This window comes from Equus quagga, chromosome 14, assembly GCF_021613505.1.
Source record: "Equus quagga isolate Etosha38 chromosome 14, UCLA_HA_Equagga_1.0, whole genome shotgun sequence".
NCBI classification, from domain to species: domain Eukaryota; kingdom Metazoa; phylum Chordata; class Mammalia; order Perissodactyla; family Equidae; genus Equus; species Equus quagga.
The window spans coordinates 23985264-24009188 of record NC_060280.1 but is presented as its reverse complement, the minus strand read 5'-3'; the positions used below and the strand labels follow the sequence as shown (position 1 = coordinate 24009188).

The 23925-nt window shown below is 37.9% G+C and overlaps 1 protein-coding gene across 1 annotated transcript in view; it reads left to right on the top strand.

Annotated features, from left to right (window-relative positions):
• LOC124252278 (E3 ubiquitin-protein ligase TRIM22-like) overlaps positions 1–23291 on the top strand; it is a 50202-nt gene extending 26911 nt beyond the window's left edge. Inside the window, exons 10-16 of the mRNA XM_046685556.1 lie at positions 11384–11856; positions 12424–12519; positions 13144–13374; positions 20088–20110; positions 21334–21434; positions 21738–21764; positions 22015–23291. Coding sequence (XP_046541512.1) covers positions 11384–11856; positions 12424–12519; positions 13144–13374; positions 20088–20110; positions 21334–21434; positions 21738–21764; positions 22015–22610 — 1547 coding nt within the window. The 3' untranslated portion in view covers positions 22611–23291. The remainder of the gene's footprint in view (positions 1–11383; positions 11857–12423; positions 12520–13143; positions 13375–20087; positions 20111–21333; positions 21435–21737; positions 21765–22014) is intronic.
• The last annotated feature ends 634 nt before the right edge of the window (positions 23292–23925 follow it).

Below are 23925 nucleotides of genomic sequence, written 5' to 3'. Positions count from 1 at the left end.
AAATTGTGTACCCTTTCACCAACATCTCTTCATCTCCTCCTCCAATCTCCTGGCAACCACCGTCCTACTCTCTACTTCCATGAGTTTGACTGTTTTTGATTCTACATATAAGTGAGATCATGCAGTATTTCTCTTTCTGTATCACAGGTAGACTTTTATTATAATTCCAGTCTTGCCATATACTGGCCCTTATCAAGTAAGCTAAATTCTAAGAGATACACTTCCTCATTTGCAAAAAACACATAGTGAAAATTACCTGCTGTTGTCTCCTAACACACAAGCAGTGATCCAGAATGGTGTCCATTAATTTTTTTCTGATTCCCTTTACCTATGACTTGAAATAAATTATTTAAAAAATACATATTAGTTTACTTTCAAAATTAATACCTTTGCTTTGTTTTATGTAATAGAATAACTTGCTTAAGTAGTCAAAGACATTTTAGAAAATTTTGTCTAACTGTAAGAGAAATATTTTAGCATTTTAAAACTTTTATCATCTTCTTAGCTGCCTCATCTTATAATAGTTTATTTCACTGAATACACTAATTAAAAGGTGACAATATTCTTTTCTTTCTTTGCAAGTATTTCTGTTTCATTGGAAATCCTTTTCTCTGTTTGCCTAGCTTCAAAAAATTATTATTCATGACAATACAGGAAGAGTCAACAGTACTTTGTGGGATTGCTCAACAATGTTGCTGACCAAACTTTTGTTTCTCCTACTTAGCCTCACTCCTTCCAGTGACCATGTAGACTATGGCAGTCTTCAGGAATGATGAAAATCCTCACACATTCAAAGGAGCTAGGCATCTCTGTGGAATCTCTTTTATCAAGACACTAATCCAATTCATGACACATGAGGCACTTCTCTGCCTTCATGAGTTAACCACCTCCCAGAGCCCCCACCTTCTAATACCAGAACATTAGGCATTCATATTTCAACATGCAAATTTGGAGGGGGTGGGACACAAACATTCAGACCTTAGCTGTATGCTGTACATTAGACCTCCAGAAATTATTCATCTTGCATAACTGAAATTTTGTACCTTTTCACCAACATCTCTTCATTTCCTCCTCCCCTCAGCCCCTGACAAACACCATCCTACTCTCTACTTCCATGAGTTTGACTATTTTAGATTCTACATATAAGTGAGATCATGCAGTATTTCTCTTTCTGTATCACAGGGAAACTTTTATTGCAATTCCAGTGTTGCCACACACTGGCCCTTATCAAGTAAACTAAAATCTATGAGATACACATCCTCATTTGCGAAAAACGTAATGAAAATTACTTGATGAGCTATTGTGAAAATTAAACAGTAGAATATTTTTAATTACTGCTGCTGTTTCCTAACACATAAGCAGTGATCCAGAATGGAGTCTATTATTTTTTTATCCCTTTACCTGTGACTTGAAATAAATCATTTAAAAATGCATATTAGTTTAGTTTCAATATTATTACCTTTGCTTTGTTTTAAGTAATAAAATACCTTGTTTAAATAATTAAAGATATTTTAAAGAATTTTACCTAATTGTACAATAAATATTTTAGCATTGTAAAACATTTTTTCTTATCATCTCCATAGCTGCCTTGTTTCATTTTATAATTATAATAGCCTATTTCACTGAATATGCTAATTAAAAGTTAATTTAATATTCTCCTCTATTTTTGAAGTAATTCTGTTTCATTGGAAATCCTTTTCTCTGTTTGCCTAGCTTCAAAAAATTATTATTTATGACAATATAGGAAGAGTCAAGAGTACTTTGTGAGATTTCTCAACAATAGTATAGGCCAAACTTTTGTTTCTCTTGGTCAGCCTCAGTCTTTCCAGTGAGCTGACAGACTATGGCAGTCCTTAGGAATGAAGAAAAGCCCTTTTTCCTTCCCCAGTGAGAAGGGAGAAGAATTGTTTCTACAGTGTTTTTTCTTGAAGGGCTTGGTGGGATCCTATATCCGGCCTTCTAGAAATACAAACAGGTCATTCCTCATGAGTAAGGACTATAAGGTGATTCATTGGTTTTTAAGGTTAGTGTGTATTTTATGTCATAGCAAATTGCCAGGTTTCTTTCAAAGTGGTTGTCCCATTTTTCATTCTCACAGTTCATAAAGGAGAAGAGGATATTATGGAGTAAGGCATTTAATGCAGAGATATACAGTAGACGTGACATTTGGTATAGTCTACTTTTGATCTGTAAGTCTTATTGACAACTGGAGGGGAGTGGAGGGCTCAGTGTGTGTGAATGTGTTTATGTGGCGTGCACAGGAGCAGGGTAGGGGAATTGATTTTGAGGACCAAAGGAGATGAGCTCCCTTGTCCAAGAGCCTCTCTTCTCTCTAATACTTCTTCTCATGCCTCCCATAAATCCCATAACTGTCCTTTTATAGGCATACCTCGTAGATTTTGTAGGTTTGGTCCCAGACCACCACAATAAAGAAAATATTACAATAAAGCAAGTCACATAAATTTTTTGTTTTCCCAGTGCATATAAAAGTTCTGTTCACACTAGACTGTAGTCTTATAAGTGTGTAATAGCACTATGTCTAAAAAAAACCAATGTACATCCCTTATTGCTGAAAAATGCTACCCATCATCTGAGCCTTCAGCAAGTCCTAATCTTTTTCCTTGTGGAGGGTCTTTTCTTGATGTTGGTAGCTGCTGACTAAGTATGGCAGTGGTTGCTGAATGTCAATGTGTCTGTGGCAATTTCTTAAAATGAGACAACAATGAAATCTGCCACCTCGATTGACTCTCCCTTTCACGAATGACTTCTCGGTAGCATGTGATGCTGTTTGATAGACTTTACCCACCAACAGAACTTCTTTCAAAATTGGTGTAATCCTTTCAAACTGTGTTTCCCTTTTACCAGCCCAGTTTATGTAATATTTTAAACACTTTGTTGTCATTTCAACAATCTTCACAGCATCTACACCTGGAATGTACTCCATCTCAAGAGACCACTTTCTTTGCTCATCCATAGGAATCAGCTGCTCATCCATTAAAGTTTTATGAGGAGATTGCAGCAATTCTGTCACATCAATATGCTTTGCAAAGATCCATCAGAGTAATCTTATCTATGGCAGCCAAAGCCTTACAAAATATATTTCTTAAATAACGAGGCTTGAACATTGAAATTACTTCTTGATCCATGGGCTGTAGAATGGATGTTGTGTTAGCAGGCATGAAAACAGTAATCTTGTGCATCTCTTATCGTTCTTGGGTAACCAGATGCATTGTCAATAAGCAGTAATTTGAAAGGAATCTTTTTTTCTGATTAGTAGGTCTCATATATATGGGCTTAATATACTCAAGAAACTATGTTGTAAACAGACGTGCTGTCATCCAGGCTTTGTTGTTCCATTTATAGAGCACAGGCAGAGTAGATTTAGCATAATTATTAAGGGACCTAGGATTTTCAGAATGGTAAATCAGCATTGGTTCAACTTAAAATTTCTATCTGCGTTAGCTCCTAACAAGAGTGTCAAACTGTCCTTTAAAGCTTTGAAGCAAGGCATTGAATTCTCTTCTTTAGTTATGAAAGTCTAGATGGCATCTTCTTCCAATATAAGGTTGTTTTGTTATAGAGAGGTCTTCTTTCCTTAAACCTCAGGAATCAACATCTGCTAGCTTCAAACTTTTCTTCTGCAGCTTCCTCACCTCTCTCAGACTTTGTAGAATTGAAGAGAGTTAAGATGTTGCTCTGGATTAGGCTTTGGCTTAAGGAAATGTGGCTGGTTTGACCTTCTATCCAGACCATGAAAACTTTCTCCATATCAGCAATGTCTGTTTCACTTTCTTATGATTCATGTGTTCACAGAGTAGCACTTTTAATTTCCTTCAAACACTTTTTCTTTACATTCACAACCTGGCTAATTGTTTGGTACAATAGGCCTAGCTTTCAACCTGTCTCAGCTTTCGACATGTCTTCCTCACTAAGCTTAATAATTTGTAGCCTTTGATTTAAAGTGAGACATGTGTCTCTCTTCTTTTCACTTGAAACTTAGAGGTCATTTTAGGGATCTTAACAGGCTAAACTTCAATATTGTCGTGTATCAGGGAATAGGAAGGCTTGAGGAGAGTGAGAAAGTTGGAGGAATGGCTGATTGGTGGAGCAGTCAGAACACACACAACATTTATCAATTAATCTCACTGATTTATATGGGCTCAGTTCATGGCGCCTCAACCAATGAAAATAGTAACATCAAAGATCTCTGATCACAGATCACCATAACAAATACAATAATGATGAAAAAGTTTGAAATATTGTGAGAATTACCAAAATGTGACACAGAGACACAAAGCAAGACAATGCTGTTGGAAAAGTGGGATCAAGGAACTTGCTTAATACAGGGTTGTCACTAACCTTAAATTTGTAAAATAACACAATATCTGTGAAGCAAAATAAAGCAAGGCACGCCTATAGTCGTTTTTCCCTTTGAATCTCTCATCTGACCTCATGTCCTGGGACCCAGATAACTAATGGGTTCTCTGTGAGATGCTTGTATGAGGTACAAGTTCTTCTGGAATGTGAACAGAGAGATCTGTTTGGCAGTAGTGGTATACAAGCTGGCTGTTCTGGATCCCTTCTCCTTAGCCTCCAAGAACTCTTTCTTCCAAAACTCAAGACCCAGTACTCGGTACCTATTTTTCAATAAGTTGAGATATGGCAGTTTTGTGCCGTTAAGCCTTGGGTCAACTTATAATTTAAAAATTGCAGGTATGTAGAAAACGTGATGTTTTTGAGCTTGTCTGAGAAGCTATTATAAAATATTCATCTGGAAAATGTAGGAGGGAATCATAGGCCTAAAAGAGGATGGGAGGGCAGGGAGAGTTCCACTGATGTCCTGGGAACCTCCTCTGAGACATTAGATTTAAGATGGAGCGAAGCCAGTGAGGAAATCAAGCTTGCCAGGACACAAGAAAATGTGGGCCAAAAGGAAACCTGAAGGAAGCATGCTCCTTCTCCCCCCACCCAAAGTCTATCCCTGAGCTAACCACATTACCAAGGTCTAAGTTCTAGCTTATTGCGTTCCAAGGGCCCAGGGAATAATAAATCCTCCTTAGGGCTCTGTGTTTCCCTTAAGTCTCTATATATCCTATTGTAGAGGAGTTATGCAAGATCTCCCATGTTAGGCCACAATTTTTTTACTGTTTACAGTCTGAAAAAACCACAGGGCACAGGAAGTAATGTGATTAGAGTGTGGTGATGTAGATAGATGAAACAACGGGTATTGCATAGGTATCTGAGTCAATCTTAGGAACAAGGCAGAGAAGATATGAGAAATTATTAGTTAAAATTTGTCAAGGGAGTTCACATGTAAATATAAATGGTAGTACTAATTGCAGAATTTCATTATGTAGCATAGCAATTATGATGATTATAAGGAGAAGAATAGAATATAACCATGATTATCATCAGTGTGTTCAATGTAATTAAAATGATATCTACAGTTATAGACCTGCATGCCTTTCTATTTAGATATCACTCCCTACGTAGAACCTTTTGTAATAGAGCTGAGACAAAATGGAACAACATAGCAAAGGTCCCTTTCTGCCTTCAGATAACTTACTGTTGTTCGGCACATGGCTGGATGACGAGAGATACTCATTGACAGTATTATGTAATAACAAAGATGATAAAGAAAAATATGCAATTTATATAAAATGTGGAAGATTATCATTTCATTTGAAAAGCACCATGAGTTGATTTATTGTTAGAACAAATTTTGTTCCTACCCAAGAAACTGCAACTGTCAATATGGCTCAGAAACTATGTCTACATAATTTTCAGTTCCTACTTCATATTTATAAGTGAATCAAGAAGAGTGTATGAGCAAAGGTTAGCTTACTCTTCTGAGGGTTACAAACAGTACCAAGATATCTGTGTTTTAACTGGAAAAACATCCACTTCTCAGTGCCCTACATGTTTCACATTAGCTAACGTGTGAAGATTAGTGAGCTCTGCCCTTCTGTCTGTCAGGGACCCATGTCATGGAGCTTCCACAATCTTGTAACTGTAACATCTGGAACATGTAGTTAGAACAAGCACACAACAGATAATAGAGCAGGAGAGTACGTATAGGAAATATAAAATGTTTCAGTTCTGTTTTTGATTGATGGTGTAGAAAGGACCAAATGTTTCCCAAAGGAAGCAGGGAAAAGTGGACAACTTTTGGAGGTGTGAGTGCTGCTCAGTGAAAGATTATACTGGAACAGCACCATCTATTAACCTCCATGTTCTCACCTGCCCCCTGGTTGCTGGGTAACATGACACTGACACAGTTTTACCACAATTAGTCTCTGGAAGCCTTCCTCTTCTGGCCTGCCTGAATAAGGAGCAGAAACAGATAATTAACTGATGGACTTCTAAGATTCAATAATGTTGTGAAAATATTTTCTCAATAGGCTCATACTGAAGAAACTTTTTTTAGTTTTATTTTTACCATTCACAGTGACAGCCACTAATACTCACTGTGCCAGCTCTAATTTACAGGGCTTTATAACTGATTATTTTTTCCATCACACTCTGCATTACAAGAGGTCAGGTGCTGCCAAGTTTTTCTGGATCATTATTTTATCCCTAATGACTTGCTTAGGATCTGAATATAGGATAAGCTTAACTAATAATTATAGGATTGCATTGAAATTCTGAGTATTCAGGCAAGCTGTATAATGTATCATTGTAATTCACATTCTTCCTATTCAAATGTTTTGCTGGACTAAACTGGGAGACGCATAAGAAAGCAGTGATTGGGTGCCTTTCTGGTACAGACTCTAGAACATACTGAAGCATTACCTTCTGCTGGTGTCCTACCCGGAGCCTCCCATTGTTATTGCTTTTAAGTTTCTTTTCTGCTTCTGTGGTTTCGTTTCTTGTTTTTAAGTTTCTGTTCTACTTCTTGTGTTTCATTTTCACTTCTACTAATTTAACTGTCCTTTCTCACCCAAACCCTGTGGGGAAATTTCTCTTCAAGAAGAGGCTTCTGTCTTAGAGAGTGAATCCTGCACCTGATCTCCATCAAGTCAAGACTACTCCACTTCGCCTAAAGGTGTGTAGGGTAGTTTGTGAGGGCAAAGGGCAGCAGTCTTTGGGAGGGACAGAATGAGTGTGTTTGGGTGAGTTTACTTTGTGGTTCTGAAGCTACTCTGAATTAACAAAGAGAGCCAGCTTGTAGGGTTTCTGCTGAAGTGGCAGAGGAGGAGAGCATTGAGTCTGGGAAAGGAGTGACCTTTAAAGAGAGGAGGGTTAAAAAGACAAAGATCCATGTTTGTTTCTTGGAGGGACCATTATTTCTCCAGGCTGTTATCCTCACTATTTTCATTTTCTGTAGTGTTGACTATCTACCCTGTGAAGGTGAACACCTTTCCCTTGCTTATTACTTCAACTCCTTACTCAATTTTTCTTCGCACAGAGCTAAGACAAGGAATTTGTCATTTCTCAACAAGAACCTCCTCTTAAACTCACCTCTGAACATTTTGTTCCTTGATTTCTATGTTACATATGTTTTGATGTGTACCATCTTTTCCTCTCATTTTTCAGTGGTCATGAGTCTGTGCCTTACACCTGGACAAGGTTCACAGATGGTATATATTATCCACTCAGTTCTAGTACAGGGCTCAATAAATAGGAGGAAATTAATTTCTAAAAATTTTTGGTATTTCTGATTAAATTCACAAGAACAAAAGCATACAGCTATGGTGAAAAAATTGTATTCATATGTATTGAACACACAATAAAAGTTAAATGCTTACAAAAGATTATATTCTGGGTCAAGAGAGAAAAAGTAAACAAACATAAAAGAGTAATGTAGTGCGCAAAAAGATGAAACTCACTATGGTACAAAAGTACAACAAAGAAACAACAATAATACACTGAAAGGGCTGTAATGGGGCAAAGGATCTATGAGCCCTGGGAAAGGGCTTCACAATTTTTAACAGATTGGAAGTTAAGTCTCAGTGTGGGAATGTTATTCTGAGCAGAGTCTTCAAGGAGATGATGAATTTAACATGGATTTTTCTCCAGAGTGATTAAGGAACATAAAGGCAACCAGTGTGGGTTGGGGAGGAATAGGAGGTGGGCTGAGAGAGATGAGGCCATAGCAAAAGATGTGTAATATGCACCTAAGTAGACTATGATAAAGATGAATTCATGCTGAATGACATTCATTGGAGCAGAGGAGTGACAAAATTGATGTATATTTTAAAAATCATTCTAATTGTTGGTATGAACAGTGATGAGAGCAGACTATGTGAGACCAATGACAGTTGTGGGGAGACAAGTGGGGAAGCTATTCCTGGAATTTTTGTGAAAGATTCTGTAATTTGAAGTGAGAGCTATACTATTGTCTGTGAACTGACTGTGAGAGAAGAGATAAGACTAGGGGTAGCTTTCTCAAGATGATTTCTGCTACCAAATGACTTCTTTGAAACTAATTGACCTGGGAGCTAGAGTGCCTGGGGACAGGGTCATTAATGTGAGGGAGATTAAACCCTGGAATCTAAAGGGTGGTGGAAGAGAGAGCTCTGAGTATAGAGGAATGTGGAGGAGCTGCAATGTTTCTGAGTTTCCTCAGGTCTATGGATGCCGAGAACAGGTCCACCATCCCATTGGCAGTTCCTATCTCAGGGAACAGGAGAAGTTTCAAGGATGTTGGCTCAAGCCCTCAGAGAGCTTTTTCTCCACGTTGTCCTCAATGTCCTCAATGGGGAGAAACATTCATTTTTCTTGTCTAAACTGTACATATACAGAAAGCCTCTGTGCAGACCATTGGGAAGCAGTGAGATGGAAATTCAGGACCTAGTTGGTCCATACCTTACTGTAAAAACTTCTACATTGTCCCATCTCCAAAGGGGAGCATATATTTTGTTTCTGTATCTGTCTTTCTATCTTAGGTGGGGAGAATTTCAATGGTATATTGCTTCTTCAATAATAGAATAAAGAATGAATGAAGGAAAAATAAGCATTAATATTATTTTCTAGGGCTGCCATAAAAAGGCACCACAAATGGGTAACTTAAATAAAATTTATTTTCTCATAATTCTTCAGGCTAGAAATACAAGATGAAAGGTGTAGGTAGGGTTGGTTCCTTCTGAGGGTTGTATGGGAAGGATCTGTTCCATGTCTCTCTGCTAGCTTATGGTATTTTGCTGGAAATTTTTGGTGCCCCTTGATTTGTAGATGTATCACTCTGCCTTCTGCCTTTGTCTCATATGGATTCTCCACATGTGCATGTCTGTCTGTGTCCAAATTTCCCCTCTTTATAAAGATATTGTTGTGTTGAATTTAGGCCCGCCCTAATGATTTCATTTTAACTTGATCATCTGCAAAGCCATGATCTCCAAATAAACTTACATTCACACCTACTTGGGGTTAGGACATCAATATCTTTTTGGGGAACACAAGTCAACCTGTAATAGCACTTAGCATGTTTGAAACAGGATAGACATTATCTTTCCACTCTATGATCTCCCTTATTTATTGAGACTTCTCTCCCGTGACCCGCGGATGCCTCATTGGAATTTATGTTCTTCAGATCTCTGTCATGTGTGTGATCCTATGAGTATATGAACCTTCTTTTCCCTCTAAAAACATACACCTTTAGCAGTTATCAACATCCCTGCCTTATGTCCACGTCAAGGTAAAATCCCAACATCTACAAATGCAAGACTCCCCAGAACCACCCAGTTGGTGTTGATCTCTGCATTTCTACATGCCCATAGCATTGGGTATAATTTTAGTACTTGCAATCTTTACCTCTGTCTTTGCTAAAATCTGTGCAGTAGTGGAGAGAACTCTGAAGGAGGATCCCGAGGATGGTATGTTCACCCCAACCCTACCTATTATAATAGAATGATCTCCATAAATAGAATGATCTGTAAGTCACTTGACTCTATTTATACGTCTGAAGAAAGGGAGTACTCTTATTTGTCAAGGATTTTTATATAAGGAATAAATAGGTCAAAGTAATTTGTAAGTTGTAACTGTTATAAAATTGTTAATGAGAGAATTACCTCCCTATTGTGGTTCTTGCAGTTTCTGTAGGTGCCTTTGGGGAATGAGTTTGAGGGTGGAGAAGGCTCTGTCTGGGACAAGTGTGTGGAGGTAAACACTTCTCAGCTATTGGAGAACTGCTAATTGATGAAAAGAAAAAATGAGAAGCTGATAAGAAAGGTCTAATCATCAATGGAGAGATGAGAAAGTTCTAATTTTACATATTCAACAAACATTGTGTTCCCATGTGTGATGCACTGTTCCAGGTACTAAGGATACATAGTGAACAAAACCATGCCTGATTTGTGAATGGATTACTTTTTAGGAGGAAGATGTAGACGTTTAAAGAAAGATGTTATATAATTTGTAATAAAAATAAGAGACATATGGCAAATGTACAGCAAGTGATAGTATTGGCAGTTATTCTGTAGGTGAGTTAGAGCAGGTCCTTCTGATAAGAGGACATGTACAAGAGACTGAATGAAATGTGTGAGTGAATCATGCTGACATCAGGTGAGAATCAGTCCATGCTGTGAAAAAAGCAAGTGCAAACTCTCTGAGGCAGCAGTGCACTTTGTGCCTTTAACACTGAGGATGCGTTTTTGCCATAGGGAAAGAGAGGCAGGATAGATACATCTCAATAGCAGTATGCCAAGTGGAAGAATTTAGACTCAAAAGACCATGTATCATGATTCCTTTTCGTGAATTGATGTGAAAATGCCAATCTATATAAACACAAAGGAGATTAGTGGTTGCCTGAGTCTCACTTTCAGAATGGGAGTAACTGCTCATGGCATTAGCTTTGTTTTCAAGTGATAGAATTGTTCTAAAATTGGATTGTGATAATAATTATACAGTTCCATAAATTGACTAGAAATTATTTCATTGTACTCTTGAAACAAATGCATTTGATGTAAATATAACTCAATAAAACTGTTTTTAAAAAGGAATCGTGCAAATATCAGAGGAAAATCATTCTGTGCAGAGAGAAGAGCATGTGCAAAGGCCCAGGGGCAACTGTGGGGTTAGCATATCTACATGGAGCGTGTATTTTGAGGTGGGAAAGAAAAGGCAGACAAATGATGTGTTGTATAAGGTTCTTGGTAGCAAGGGCCTAGATTTGTCCTTTTCTCCAGTCAGAGAAGAGAAACTAAGAATCATTGCCCTGATGGGGTGAAATTTGTCATGCAACATAAACTAAGAGTAAAGTGTTTGAAATTATGACACAGAGCTCTTTTCATTCTGTCACTAATCTGCTCCTCTTCTTTCTTTTCATTTATTTGTTGAATATTAACATTTTGTCTTCTTGTAAATCTCTGCACAATCAATATCCTTTCTATTCATCCTTTCTTATCCTGCCCCCTTCAACATTCCCAGCCCTGCAGGAGACTGTGAGCAAGAAGAGCCCCAGGAGTCAGGACCAGAGGAAGCAAGGGGAGAATTGCAATGGATTTTTCAGCACAGGTAAATCTTCAGAAGGAGGTGACCTGCCCAATGTGCCTGGAGCTCCTGACAGAACCCCTGAGCCTGGATTGTGGCCACAGCTTCTGCCAAGCCTGCATCACTGCAAAGATCAAGGAGTCAGTGATCCACCTAGGGGGAGAGTGCAGCTGTCCTGTGTGCCAGAGAAGATACCAGCCTGGGAACCTCCGGCCTAATCCGCACCTGGCCACCATAGTGGAGAGAGTCAGGGGGGTCAACACGAGCCCACACAAGTGGCAGAAGAGAGATCTCTGTGAGCATCATGGAGAAAAGCTCCATTTGTTCTGTAAGAATGATGCGAAGGCCATTTGCAGGCTTTGTGTGCCGTCTCTGGAGCACCAGGGTCACCAAATATTCTTCATGGAGAAAGCGGTCATGGAAATCCAGGTAGGCCCCAGGGTGGAGGAAGTTATGGCAGAATGTTATCTAAATTGAAACCATCACTTTTCTATCCTACTTTATTATCCTTGTTGTCATAGAACTGAGTCCTGCAACCTTTCCATACCCTTTGCTCAGCTCTGAGGCTTGAAGGACATTTCTGTGCTTGCATTCATTTCTTTCAAGAATAAGCCTAGACTACAAACTCTCAGCAAAGAAAAGTCAGATGAGTGGAGAATTGTGTCCCAAGATAAGTTCCGACTTTCCCTCGCAGCAGAAGGGTTTTTTTGGAAACATGGTTGGTTGGACATGAGAAAAGTATCAATGAGTGGAAAAGACGTTCCTTGCTGCAGGATCAGTTATTGTAGGGAAAGAGAGACTATTCTTGATGAACTTGTATCTCCCAGGGTTAAAGAGTATATTCACCTCCTAAGATTTTTGTCTACATCCTAGATTCTAAATTTTAGTTTTGTTTCTGTAAACTTAATTCTCCTCTGAGATGAGCCTGATTTCTTCCCCCTTTCTCCAGGTGCTGAGAAATCTCATAGCTTGACTCTGATGATTCCTTTCTCACAGGACAAGCTCCAGGGAGCACTAAAGAAGCTGAAGAAGGAACAGCAGGAAGCTGAGGAGTTGGAAGCTGATGTCAGAGAAGAGAGAGCTACCTGGAAGGCAGGAAGAGATTTTTTCCTGAGGGAGTTCTGAGACAGGAAGCTGGGCAGCACTTTGGTCCAATCACACAGAGGCTCCTTTCTCTTTATTACCTCAGAATGAATGTGTGTGGAAGACATCTGATTAGTCTTCATTTCATTCCTTCTTTGTTGGATGTTCAGGGCTGGAGACTAGACATATCACAAGTGAATCCATGTATTTGGTGGCAAAAGCATAGAAGGAAGCAATATAAAAAGGACTCATGAATCCCATGTCCCTTTTCCATCATCAACTTTGAGGCTCTGGCGCTCCCAGAACACACGTTGAGAAAGGCCCAGGGTTCCTTACTCAGGAGGTATGGGTGGAGGGGTTTAATACACAGTGCAGCATGATCATCCAGGACATGTGTCTATAACCCAGGCCTCCTTCGGGTGTCACTTTGTGTCTCAGAATGCACCTTGATAGAGCAGGTGAGAATATATTGGTTTGGGAGGAGCTCAGGGGAAAACAGCAGGAAAAATGGCTTTCCCAGGAATTGCTCATTGATTTCACCTCCTATTACTGGAACTCCCTGAGGAAAAGGGTTCTTACCTTGGCTCCCAGGCCCACACAACTGACGGTTTCTTTCTCTTTTCATTCCCAAAGAATCATATGCAGACTGAGAGACAGAGGATTCTGAAAGGGTTTAATGAAATGAGAGGCATCCTGGACAGTTTGGAGCAGAAGGAGCTGCGAAAGCTGGAGGAAGATGAGGTGACTGTGCTGGAGAACTTGGTAGCAGCTAAAGACCAGCTGGTCCAACAGAGTCAGTACATTAAAGAGCTCATCGCAGAGCTGGAGCGTCAGACGTGTGTATCATCAATAGACACACTGCAGGTAAGCCTTGGGATTGAGCTCCTACATAGAAGATTTGGGGGAAAACACAGAGACTTAACGTTTCTTCCCTTCTGGGTCCATGCACTTTCTTCCTCCTGATGATGTTAAAAGGTTCCTTTGGCCCTTCAGTGCCTCTTCTCTGTCATTCATTTCAAGGCTCATAGGAATAATTCAATGTGCAAATGGGAAGGGAAATTCCCATGGTTGTTAATTTATAAAAGAGAGTGCAAAAATTAGGAGAGAAGATTTTTATAGGCTCTCATTAGCTAGTATTTATAAGGCCTCTCTTCACTAAACTTAGTTACAAGCAAACAACATGAATCTTTGTTTATGTCTGATTTTTTTATTGTTGAGGAGTGAAAAATGTGAGGCTAGACTATGTGATACCTGAGTGAGAGATGTGCATGTATGAATGTGCATGTGTTCTTCTGTGTGTTTGTGTTGGCTGGAGAGGGATGGGGGGCAAACCTGTAGAGACTTGATGGATGAGGTGTGCCTAGCATGAATGTTAAACTTTTTTCTATGGCAATAGCAGTGTACCTGTGATCTTAAGGTGTGAAGTATGTTGCGAAATTCAGGAAATTTCAAATTTTCTCTGCTTTATTTCTTGCCGTTCTCCTTTGTTAGCTGAACAAGAGTTTCTTTACTTAACTTTTGTTCCAATACTGGGGTAATCAATTTTCGTTTGCTGGATCTTTACCTCTGCCTTACAAAAAAGCAAGATTTCTTGCTGTATTACTTACACATTATAAAATCCAAGAATTTTTGTTCATGATTGTTAAACCATGAACAATTCAGTTCAAAATTTGTTGAAAAAACTTTCCTATCCTCCACTGATTGATTTTGGCACCATTGTTAAAAATCAGTTTGCTGTAAATGTAAGGATTTGTTTCTGGATTATCAATCTTCTGCATGGATCTATATGTCTTTTCTGGCAATAATTTTTTGAGCTTTTGATTACTGTGGCTTCCTACAAAACTTTGAAATTGTTAGGGTAAGTCTTCCAACTTTGTTCTTCTTTTCCAAAATTGTTTGAAAAAAGTTTGAAACAATTTTATTCAATTCTATTTTGAAATATTTTTTATTTAAGTCTATTGCTCTCTGTGGGAACAATTTAACCACCCTGGCATCAGGGAACATTTGGAGAATGCTACTGCCATCTAGTGGGTAGAGGACAGAGATGCTGCTAATTCTCCAATGCACAGGGCAGACTCCATGATGAAGAATCATCTTGGTCAGAACGCCAGTAGTGCCAAAGTTGAGAAACTCTGCCCTGGGTGCTTTGAATTGTCCATGAAAATTTTGAGATGTCTTGTTCATTTTTGTTAAAAAGCCTGCTGGGATTTTCATAGGCATTGTATGGAATTTAAAGAACAATTCGAGGAGTGTTGTCATCCTAATAAAATCTCTCCATTTATTTAGGTTTTCTTTAAACTCTATCAGCAATATTTTGTAATTTCCAGCACAAAAGTCTCTTACTTATTATCTTCAATTTTTGAGTTGATTATTTTTGAAACTACTATAAATAAATATTTTAATTTCTTATTGTATTTTTCACTGCTAGTAATAAAAAATACAATAGATTTTTATATTGATCTTGTATTGCACAATATTCCTAAGCTATTTTGCTAGTTTTATTAGTGTGTATGTGTGTTGTCTGGGAGGTGGGAGAATCCTCCTCTCATTTTCCTTAAGGTTCTCATGGCTGGTCAAATGATTAAAAAGGCAGATTAGCAGGAGAAAATCAAACAAAGTTTAATAACATGTATACATGGGAGGAACTCAGGAGAAACTGAGTAACTCAGCCAACTGGCCGAGGCTGCCTGTTTAAGTATCTTCAGCAACAGACAAGGAGGACATTTGGGGTAGTGATTTGGGACTTCAAAGGGGAGGAAGGCAACTCACACGGAAATGGAAAAGCAGATGTTTGGTAAATAGAACTTTGATAAGAGTGGGCTTAGCAAGGAGACTCCCAGGACACCAAAACCCAGAATTATCTATGGTGATGGACTGTCCTGGGCCTAGCCCTTTATTTTAAATTTCTTTTAAGTGGTTAGCGGGGAAAGGTTTAATGTTCTTCCTGAGTCTGAGCCTTTATTGTTTTCAGCTCAAAATAATCCACATACCACAGGGGAGCATCTTGGGGCCTGCCCTGAATCCCATCAGCATGTTCCTTGAGATTTTCTACATACCGGATCATGTCATCTATAAATAAATCCAGTTTTACTTATTTTCTGATATTGTTTCTTTTATTTCCCTTATTTTTTCTTTCCTTTTTCAGTTTCTTCTTATCTGATCTAATAAATTCTTATTTTATGCTTTTCTTCTTTCTCTATTTCACATTTATGAATGTGACATTTTCCCATTAAAATTATTCAAAAGTAATATTCAGTTGTCTAGGGATGACCACATGAAACCTCAGAGTGACACTAACACAGAAATGCATAAGCTCATAAATAGCACACCACTGTGATCATTTGAATTCATCAGATCTGCTATTCCTGGAGTCAGATAGATTACTGGATATTTCATTTATTTGTTTTAGCACAATCTACTTCCATTTCTCTCTGATCAAGCCTGTTTGATTTTGTATTTGGTCATTTGAAATAAACACAATGCTGAGTAATTTGTAAATGATTCCCTGTATTTATTGGGCTACAAATGGAAGATGAAAGCGAGGCAGCTCTTACACAATCACTTATTGTACAGTGGGACTGTTGACTTGATGTGTGGCTATTTTGTTTAGCCTTTAGTAATGACCCATAGGACTGAGAAATTCCAGTTGAAGTTGCTAATAGAGGCTGGTTCTTTTCACAGCATAGCCCAGCTTTTCAATTCCAAGCTAAAATTAGTGCCAGCAAAGTCAGAGAGGATGAAAGCACAGCATGAGTTATGACTGGGACTAATGAAGAGCCAGAGACTGACAAAGCGGTCATACAAAGGTCAAATGGTCAACTTCCTACCTGAGATAGGGGCACAAGAATACACTATTAATGCCTATTCATTGGAATGCAGATTAGGGAAAGGGGCTGATAACCTGTTTTAAATGAACTCTAGGATAATGTCCACATGCTAACAAATAAGTTAAACTCTTGGATACAAATCTGTCTACTGGAAGAGATTTCTAGTTTTTGTTATAGCTCATATAATTGGCCATACAAAAAGTTAAATCACACAATATTTTTAGTTGGGAAAGTTGAATCACAATTGTGGGAAATGATGCCTGTAATTGTTCCATTCTTGAGGCAATATACAGACTTTAATATGCAACCTGCCAAACTGTACTTGTTGGAAAGCTATGGTCACATATTGGAAATTCTCTACAACTTTCCTCTTGGGTAGGGCCATGCACCACTACTGACAGGAGTAGAGCTGAGGCAGACATGTGGGCCAATCAAGAAACTTTTTCAGTTTTGGCAATTCTTCAAATTGTTATAACGTGTAACAGGCTAGTGGTCTTTACTCCCCAGTTTTGCCAACCAGGAGTTCAGATGACAGTTTCTCTGTAATCTGGACTATTTTTTGGCAATGTTTGGAATGAATCATTTTATCATATATACATTGCTTGCTGGACCATGAGGAGCTGGGTTTAGACTGATACGGATGAAAATGACAGAAATGCTGGGCTTAAAAGTAGAGTTCAGGAATAGATGACAGTTTAGATCTTTTACCCTAGAAAAGGGCTCATATCCATTTATTTTAGTAACTTTATTGAGATATAATTCACATATCATACAAGTCATTCATTTAAAGTGCAAAATTCAATAGTGTTTGGTATATTACATTATTAAATTTTTAGAACAATTGTGGTAAAACATATAACATAAAATTTGTCATTTTGACCATTTTAAAGTACATTAATTACACTTACAGTGTTGTGCAAAAATTGCCACTACTGACTCCTAAATTTTTTTCATCAATTGAATTGATAATTGCTGTAGAAATTAAGTAATAATTCCCCACTCCCCATTCCCCCTGACTCCAGTTCCTAATAACTGCTAATCTACTTTCTGCCTATATGAATTTGCCTATTCTAGGTACTTCTGTAAATGGAATCACACAATACTGGTCCATTTTTCTCTGGCCTATTTCATTTAGCATAATATTTTCAAGCTTCATCTTTACTGTAGCATGTTTCCGAACTTCATTCCTTATTATGGCTGCATAGTTTCCCATTGTGTGTATATGGGGCCTTTTGTTTATTTATTCATCTGTTGATGGACATGGGTTGTTTCCACCTTTTGGCTATTGGGAATAATGCTGCAATGAACATTGGCATAAAAGTATCTGAGTCCCTGCTTTCAATTCCTTTGCATATGAACCTTGGAGTGGAATTGATAGATCGTAAAAGTAATTGTTTAGCTTTTTGAGGAACCATTAAACTGTTTTCCATAGTGGCCACATCATTTTACATTCATAGCTGCAATGAATGGACCAGGGTTCCAATTTCTACATATCCTCAGAAACGCTTATTACTTTTTATGAGTTTTTTGCCATCCTACAGAGTACGAAGTGGTATCTCATTGTGGTTTTAATTTACATTTCCCTGATGACCAATAATGCTGACCATCTTTTCATATGTTTATTGGACATTTGTATATCTTTTTGGAGAAATATCTATTCAAATCCTTTCCCCATTCTTTGAATTGGGCTGTTTGTTTTTTGACTGTTGTTGAGTTGTAGGAGTTCTTTGTATATTCTGTATATTAATACCTTATCAGATATATGATTTGCAAATATTTTCTCCCTTTCAGTGCATTGTCTCTCACTCTCTTCAGAATGTCCTTTGATGCACAAAACTTTTTACTTTTGTGAGATCCAATTTATCTATTTTTCTTTTATTGCCTTTGTTTTTTGTGTTGTATCTCAGAAGTTATTAACAAATCCAATATCATGAAGAGTTTACTCTATGTTTCCTTCCAACAATTTTATAGTTTTAAATCTTTAATTGATTTTGTTATAAATTATATATGATGTAAGTCATCCATTTTTAATTTTATTATAACCATTGTAATATATTTAGCCATTAAAAAATATAATTTGGTAAATAGAGTGAGGAGGTGGCAGTCAGGTAAAGGGTGGACTGCATGGGACTTCTGTTTGTCTGTCCAATCTCAATTCAAATATCTTTTTATGTTTTTTGTAACAACCTCTTGAATTATCCTTTGTGGAATTATCTCAACACTCAGTCCATGTAGTTGATTATGGTTGATAAAATCAGTAGCATCAGGAGAGTGTATGTTTCTCAACTCTAGGTAAATTGGCATATATGATTCCCATTTGTTTACCACTGATGCAGTAATTATTTTTATCATTTAATCATTGACCCAATTCAGGTCAATGATTTGTATGTCTTAGAATTTTACTGTCATGACTAGAAAGAGAAATTCTTTTTTCTGTGGGGTAAAATACCAGAGTTTACCATTTAAACCAAGACATTCAAGTTGATGCCATATAAAATCTGAAAAGAAAGTCAATGTAGCAGATAGAAAATAAAATTTTGAGAAAAAAGAACAGATTCTGATGACAACATTTTCACTTAAATATGTAGCTATGACTGAAGTTCTACTTGCCCCCTCAATTTCTTCTTCTTTCTTTTAAATTTAAGTCAGTTTTAGTTGGATTTTTGTCATATACAATAATAATAATAATACTTTAAAAAGCCTACTACAGAAAATAAAACTTTTCCTGAGGATGTAGAGTCAACTAGTAGTCAAGTCTGTGGTGTACAAGGAATGAGGGTGGAGAAGAGAATACCAAATATATTGGCACATTTCTGTTCAAAAAAATAAAGTATGTAATGGTTATGATAGGGAAAAGAAGATGGCTAAAAGAAGTTGAGGATATGGATTGTACAATTTGGAATTTAGGGTAAGATACTGTAGTTACTAAGACAGTGATCAAAGGGAAATTAGTAACATTCTAGACAATGGCATGTAAATAGTTCGCAAATAATAGGTTACATTTTAAACTTTTTTAGGTGCTGGTTCCTGTGGCTTATTTCATACTTAATATCTGATGAGATCACCTATAGGCAGTATGTAGGAGGAGTATACAGTAAGTAGAGGGCAGCCAGAGAAACATTTACTCAAAGTGCTTATTTTTTGTACCTGCAGCAACACAATATATACTTCTTGAGGACTATTATGAATTATTCATCTTTGATTCCCCAGAGCCTGGAATGATGTCTGGCAAATAGTATATTTCACCTTATTTGTCTCTAGAATAAATAAAAGCATAATGAATTAATAAAGTCTACTCATAAATGTAGTTAAAACAATAATAGACCTCTTCCTATTAAATATATCCCATCTTCACATACTTCAAGCATCTTTCTAACATCCTCACATGACTCCTCAAGGATGGTTGGTCTGGGTCTCATCTCTACATTTCATCCCCCATATTCTGACCATCAATTTATTCAACAAATCAAAGAGTGCTAGGGATGTGAGGAGAAAGTTGGGTAAAACTTTGTAAGGTAGGAGGGCTTCACATCCTTCAAGGTTGCCAGGAAAAATATGGAATGTATAGTTAAATTTGAATTTCAGATAAATGACACATCATCTCTTAGTAAAAGGATATCATATTTTGCAGAGGTCATGCTTATACTAAAGCATATTGTTATTTTTCCAAAATTAAAATTTAAGTAGCCATTTTTATTTTGTAAATCTAACAATTCTGTGCTTAGCTCATGTTGTCTCTCTTCTCCCCAGGATGTGAACAACCTCATAAGAAGGTATGTATGTAAGACCAGGTATGGTCCATTTTTGTGTGAAGGCAGAACTGTAGTCATGAGTTTTATCATGAGATTAATCACAATTCAAAAAGAAATCACAGAGCTGGGAAATTTGGGTATGATATTGTTTCAAACTGCTGATCACAGATCACAGTTGTTAATGGTAGGAAATTTGGGTGGTGGGTGGTCACAGAATTAGGGCAAATAGAAGCATTAGAAATGAGGTGTTGCTATATCAGAACTCTATGACTTCACTCATTTTAGTCAATCTGTCTCTGCCTCAGCTCTTGTTTCTATATTTCTTAGGTGTGTATCTTATCACGAGAAGGAATTTGTCCACTTTATCTACCAGGTCCCCAAATATGCCAGAAGGGAATTTACTTTTCTTCTTGAGAATGGAAAAAACAAGATATTTGAGGGTGGTTTTCTTCATATTTCCAGAAAATAGACAAGTCTTGGGGAATAGTGGGTTTGGTCCTGGTACCAATAATTAATCCCTTCTTGAACACTTTAGCATCTCATGGCAAAAATGGTTTTCCTGTGTCTAAAGCTGACTACATACCTGGCATTACCAAGGTCTTCCAAAACACATAAAATTCAGGCCACCAATAATTTGGTCATCATAACTTCTTCTTTTCCAAATGTTTCTAATATTTCCCAAGAGAATGTCCCCTCAAATGTTAATCTCTGGGCATCTGTACTGGGATAACAGGCTTTTGAGACTCTTCAAACTTTTAACACAGGAGAGCCACACTTGATAACCTAAACCCCTTGGTAGCCAGGTTCTGGAGACTCTCTACTGACCATCTGCCTAGGACCTCACATCTCTGGCCTTCCCCTGGTAGAACCACTGAGATGGCAGTGACTTATTTTTGTATCAAATACTTCTTTTAGAAACATCAAATACCTTTTAAAGGCACCATTATTTCATCTAGTTTTATATTATTTTTAACAGGTAGAAAGGATGGGGTTAACTTTTCCATTTTAGAAGGAAGAATATGGAGTTTCTTTGAGGGGAAGACCTTCCTAAGATCACACCGAGAGTAAATAGAAAGGTAGACATGAGCATATTTCTTCTGGTTGAAGTGTCAGGGCTCTCCTCTCCCCTCTCTTCAAGCTCCTCAGTGAAGAGAATTTAAGTGCATCAATGGAGTGATAGGTGAGGTGGTCTTGGAGAAGCATAAGGTCAGAAGTGTATGACGATCAATTGTTGTCTTCTCTAGGAGTGAGACCTGGACCTTGAAAAAGCCAAAAATGGTTTCCAAGAAACTGAGGCGTGCATTCAGAGTTCCAGATCTAAGTGGTATGCTGAAAGTGTTTAAAGGTGAGGAGAGCCAGGAGAAGTGTGTGAGTGTGGGGTTCTTGTACTATCAGGGCAAAATGGGAGAGTGGATGCTATTTCTAGATTAGGGTAAAAGGGAAGAGGTAGGCCCGGCAAGGAGAGAGAGATCCTGTCTGAAGATGATCAGATCTAAGGAGGAGTGGCCAGGTGTCTGCTTTATCCTCTCATTCACCAGTCCATAGCCTTATAGGGCTCCCCTCCCCTGACCCCACTCTAGAGAGAAGACAGGTGTCAGTGTTTACTCCTTTGCTTCTAACAACATCATTGCAACTTTTGTCATTTCAGATCTGACAGAGATCCAATGCTACTGGGGTAAGAAGTTCCAGGGTCTTCAATTCTCCATGTTCTGATCCCTTTTCAGAAGATGTAGTAACTATTGGGCCCCATGACCTTAGCTTCATGTTCTTCTCCAAACATACGTAATAGAACGGTTCTAAAGTGTCCTACTCATCTCTGACTCATCAACACAAGTTCTTGCCAGTCAGTTCCCAATATTCCTCCTCACAATGTCACAAGACACAAGTACTCTACATTCCTAACGACCCTGTGATTTTTCCTACAGTTGATGTGATGCTGAATCCAGTCAACGCTATTTCAAGTATCATTGTATCTGCGGATCAGAGACAAGTGAGAGTTGTGCACCCTTTTATGTTTGGGAATATATTTCCATGTGATTTGTCTGCTTTTGATATCTTGGGCTGTCAAAGTTTCTCTTCAGGGAAATATTATTGGGAAGTAGATGTGTCTGGGAAGACTGCTTGGATCCTGGGGGTATGCAGTAACAAACGGAAATTCAATAGACAAAAGAGTTCTGAGTTTGCTTTTGAATCAAATCTAAATCATCCAAATGTTTATTCCAGATACACACCTCAACATGGCTACTGGGTTGTAGGGTTACAGAATGAATCAGAGTACAATGCCTTTGAGGACTCTTCCACCTCTGATCCAAAGGTCTTGACTATTTCCATGGCTGTTCCTCCCCATCGTGTTGGGGTTTTCCTAGACTGTGAAGGAGGCACTGTCTCATTTTTCAATGTCACAAACCATGGGTCACTCATCTACAAGTTCTCTAAGTGTCGCTTTTCTGATCCTTCTTATCCATATTTCAATCCTTGGAACTGTCCAGCTCCCATGACACTGTGTCCACCAAGCTCCTGAGCCGCCTTCTTCCCTCACCCATTTCTTGTGTCCGTTGTCCTGGGTTTCATCTCTATATGTGAGCTCATCTGCACCATTCACACCATCTCTTCCTGACGTATCCCTTCTTTGCTTTAAAACTTTTACACATCCTTGGGCAGTACAGTGTATCTGGTTCACATTATGAGAGATGCTCATTTACCATTGTTTGTGTTCTCAAAGAAAGGCATATAATTCCTCCTAAAGGCAGAGCAGTATTGATATAACATTTGCCATCCCATTTCTTCATATTTTCCTTTATCATTGATCTGAAGAGACATTGCAAAGCCTGTCTGCCACCATGCACATTACCTAGGACAGTCCGTAATCACCCTCCACATACCAAAAACAACTAAGGAGTCTTTGGGTGCATGTTTATTTGTTGCCTAGGATATACTAGGTTCATCAGAAAGTCAAATAAAGGAAAACATAAGCCATATATGTACCGAAAGTGAAGATTTTGTGTACAGAGTGTTTGAGTTCCTATCCTATCTCTTCTTTTAAAGATGTGTAATGATGAATAAATTCTGGTTCCCTTTTCCTAAAATACAATTTCAGATTTAAAACTATACTTAACTCTTAAATCCTTGTGAAAAACTAAGTGTCACTCAATGTAAAGCAGCTAAGTGTCCTGTACATTATAATAAATATTTTCTCTCATAATTACTGAAAAATGCAAGCTTTGTTAATGTCCTGTGCAACATGTTTGTGCCCTTTAGAGGAAGAATAATGGATTCTACTGAAGTCTCATTTCCTAACTTCCCAGACTCCACTGTCAAGACTACTCCAGTTCCGGTATTCTTCCATAGAACTTTTTATGCTAAGGCTGGGATTGTTTTTAACCCCCTTTATTATTAATCAGTTAGAATACTGCAAAAGTATGTTTCCAAAATATGTTCAGCAGAGGGAGCCATTTCTAGGAACAGCTACTCCTATAAGGGGCAGGCTTCTGGTGTTCAGGCCTTTTCCTTCTGGTAAAACAGTTGAGTATATACCATACATGTAATATTATGTACTTTTCTTTCCTTTTTTAACCGGTTTCAAATTCAGGATGAGGGATAGACTTACCCAGGATAGCAAAGGCACAAATTTTCCTAGAGAAGTATGTATTATAAACTAGGGCAGCCTGATGCAGAGAGCATTCATAAAGATATAGGGAGGTGACAATAGAAAGTACCTGGCCAGGGAATGCTATATACATACACATGCATACTTACACTCACGCCACCACACACATATATAATTATGTGTATAAATGTATATAAATAGGGGATTTTTATCCCAGTTAATCTTCAAA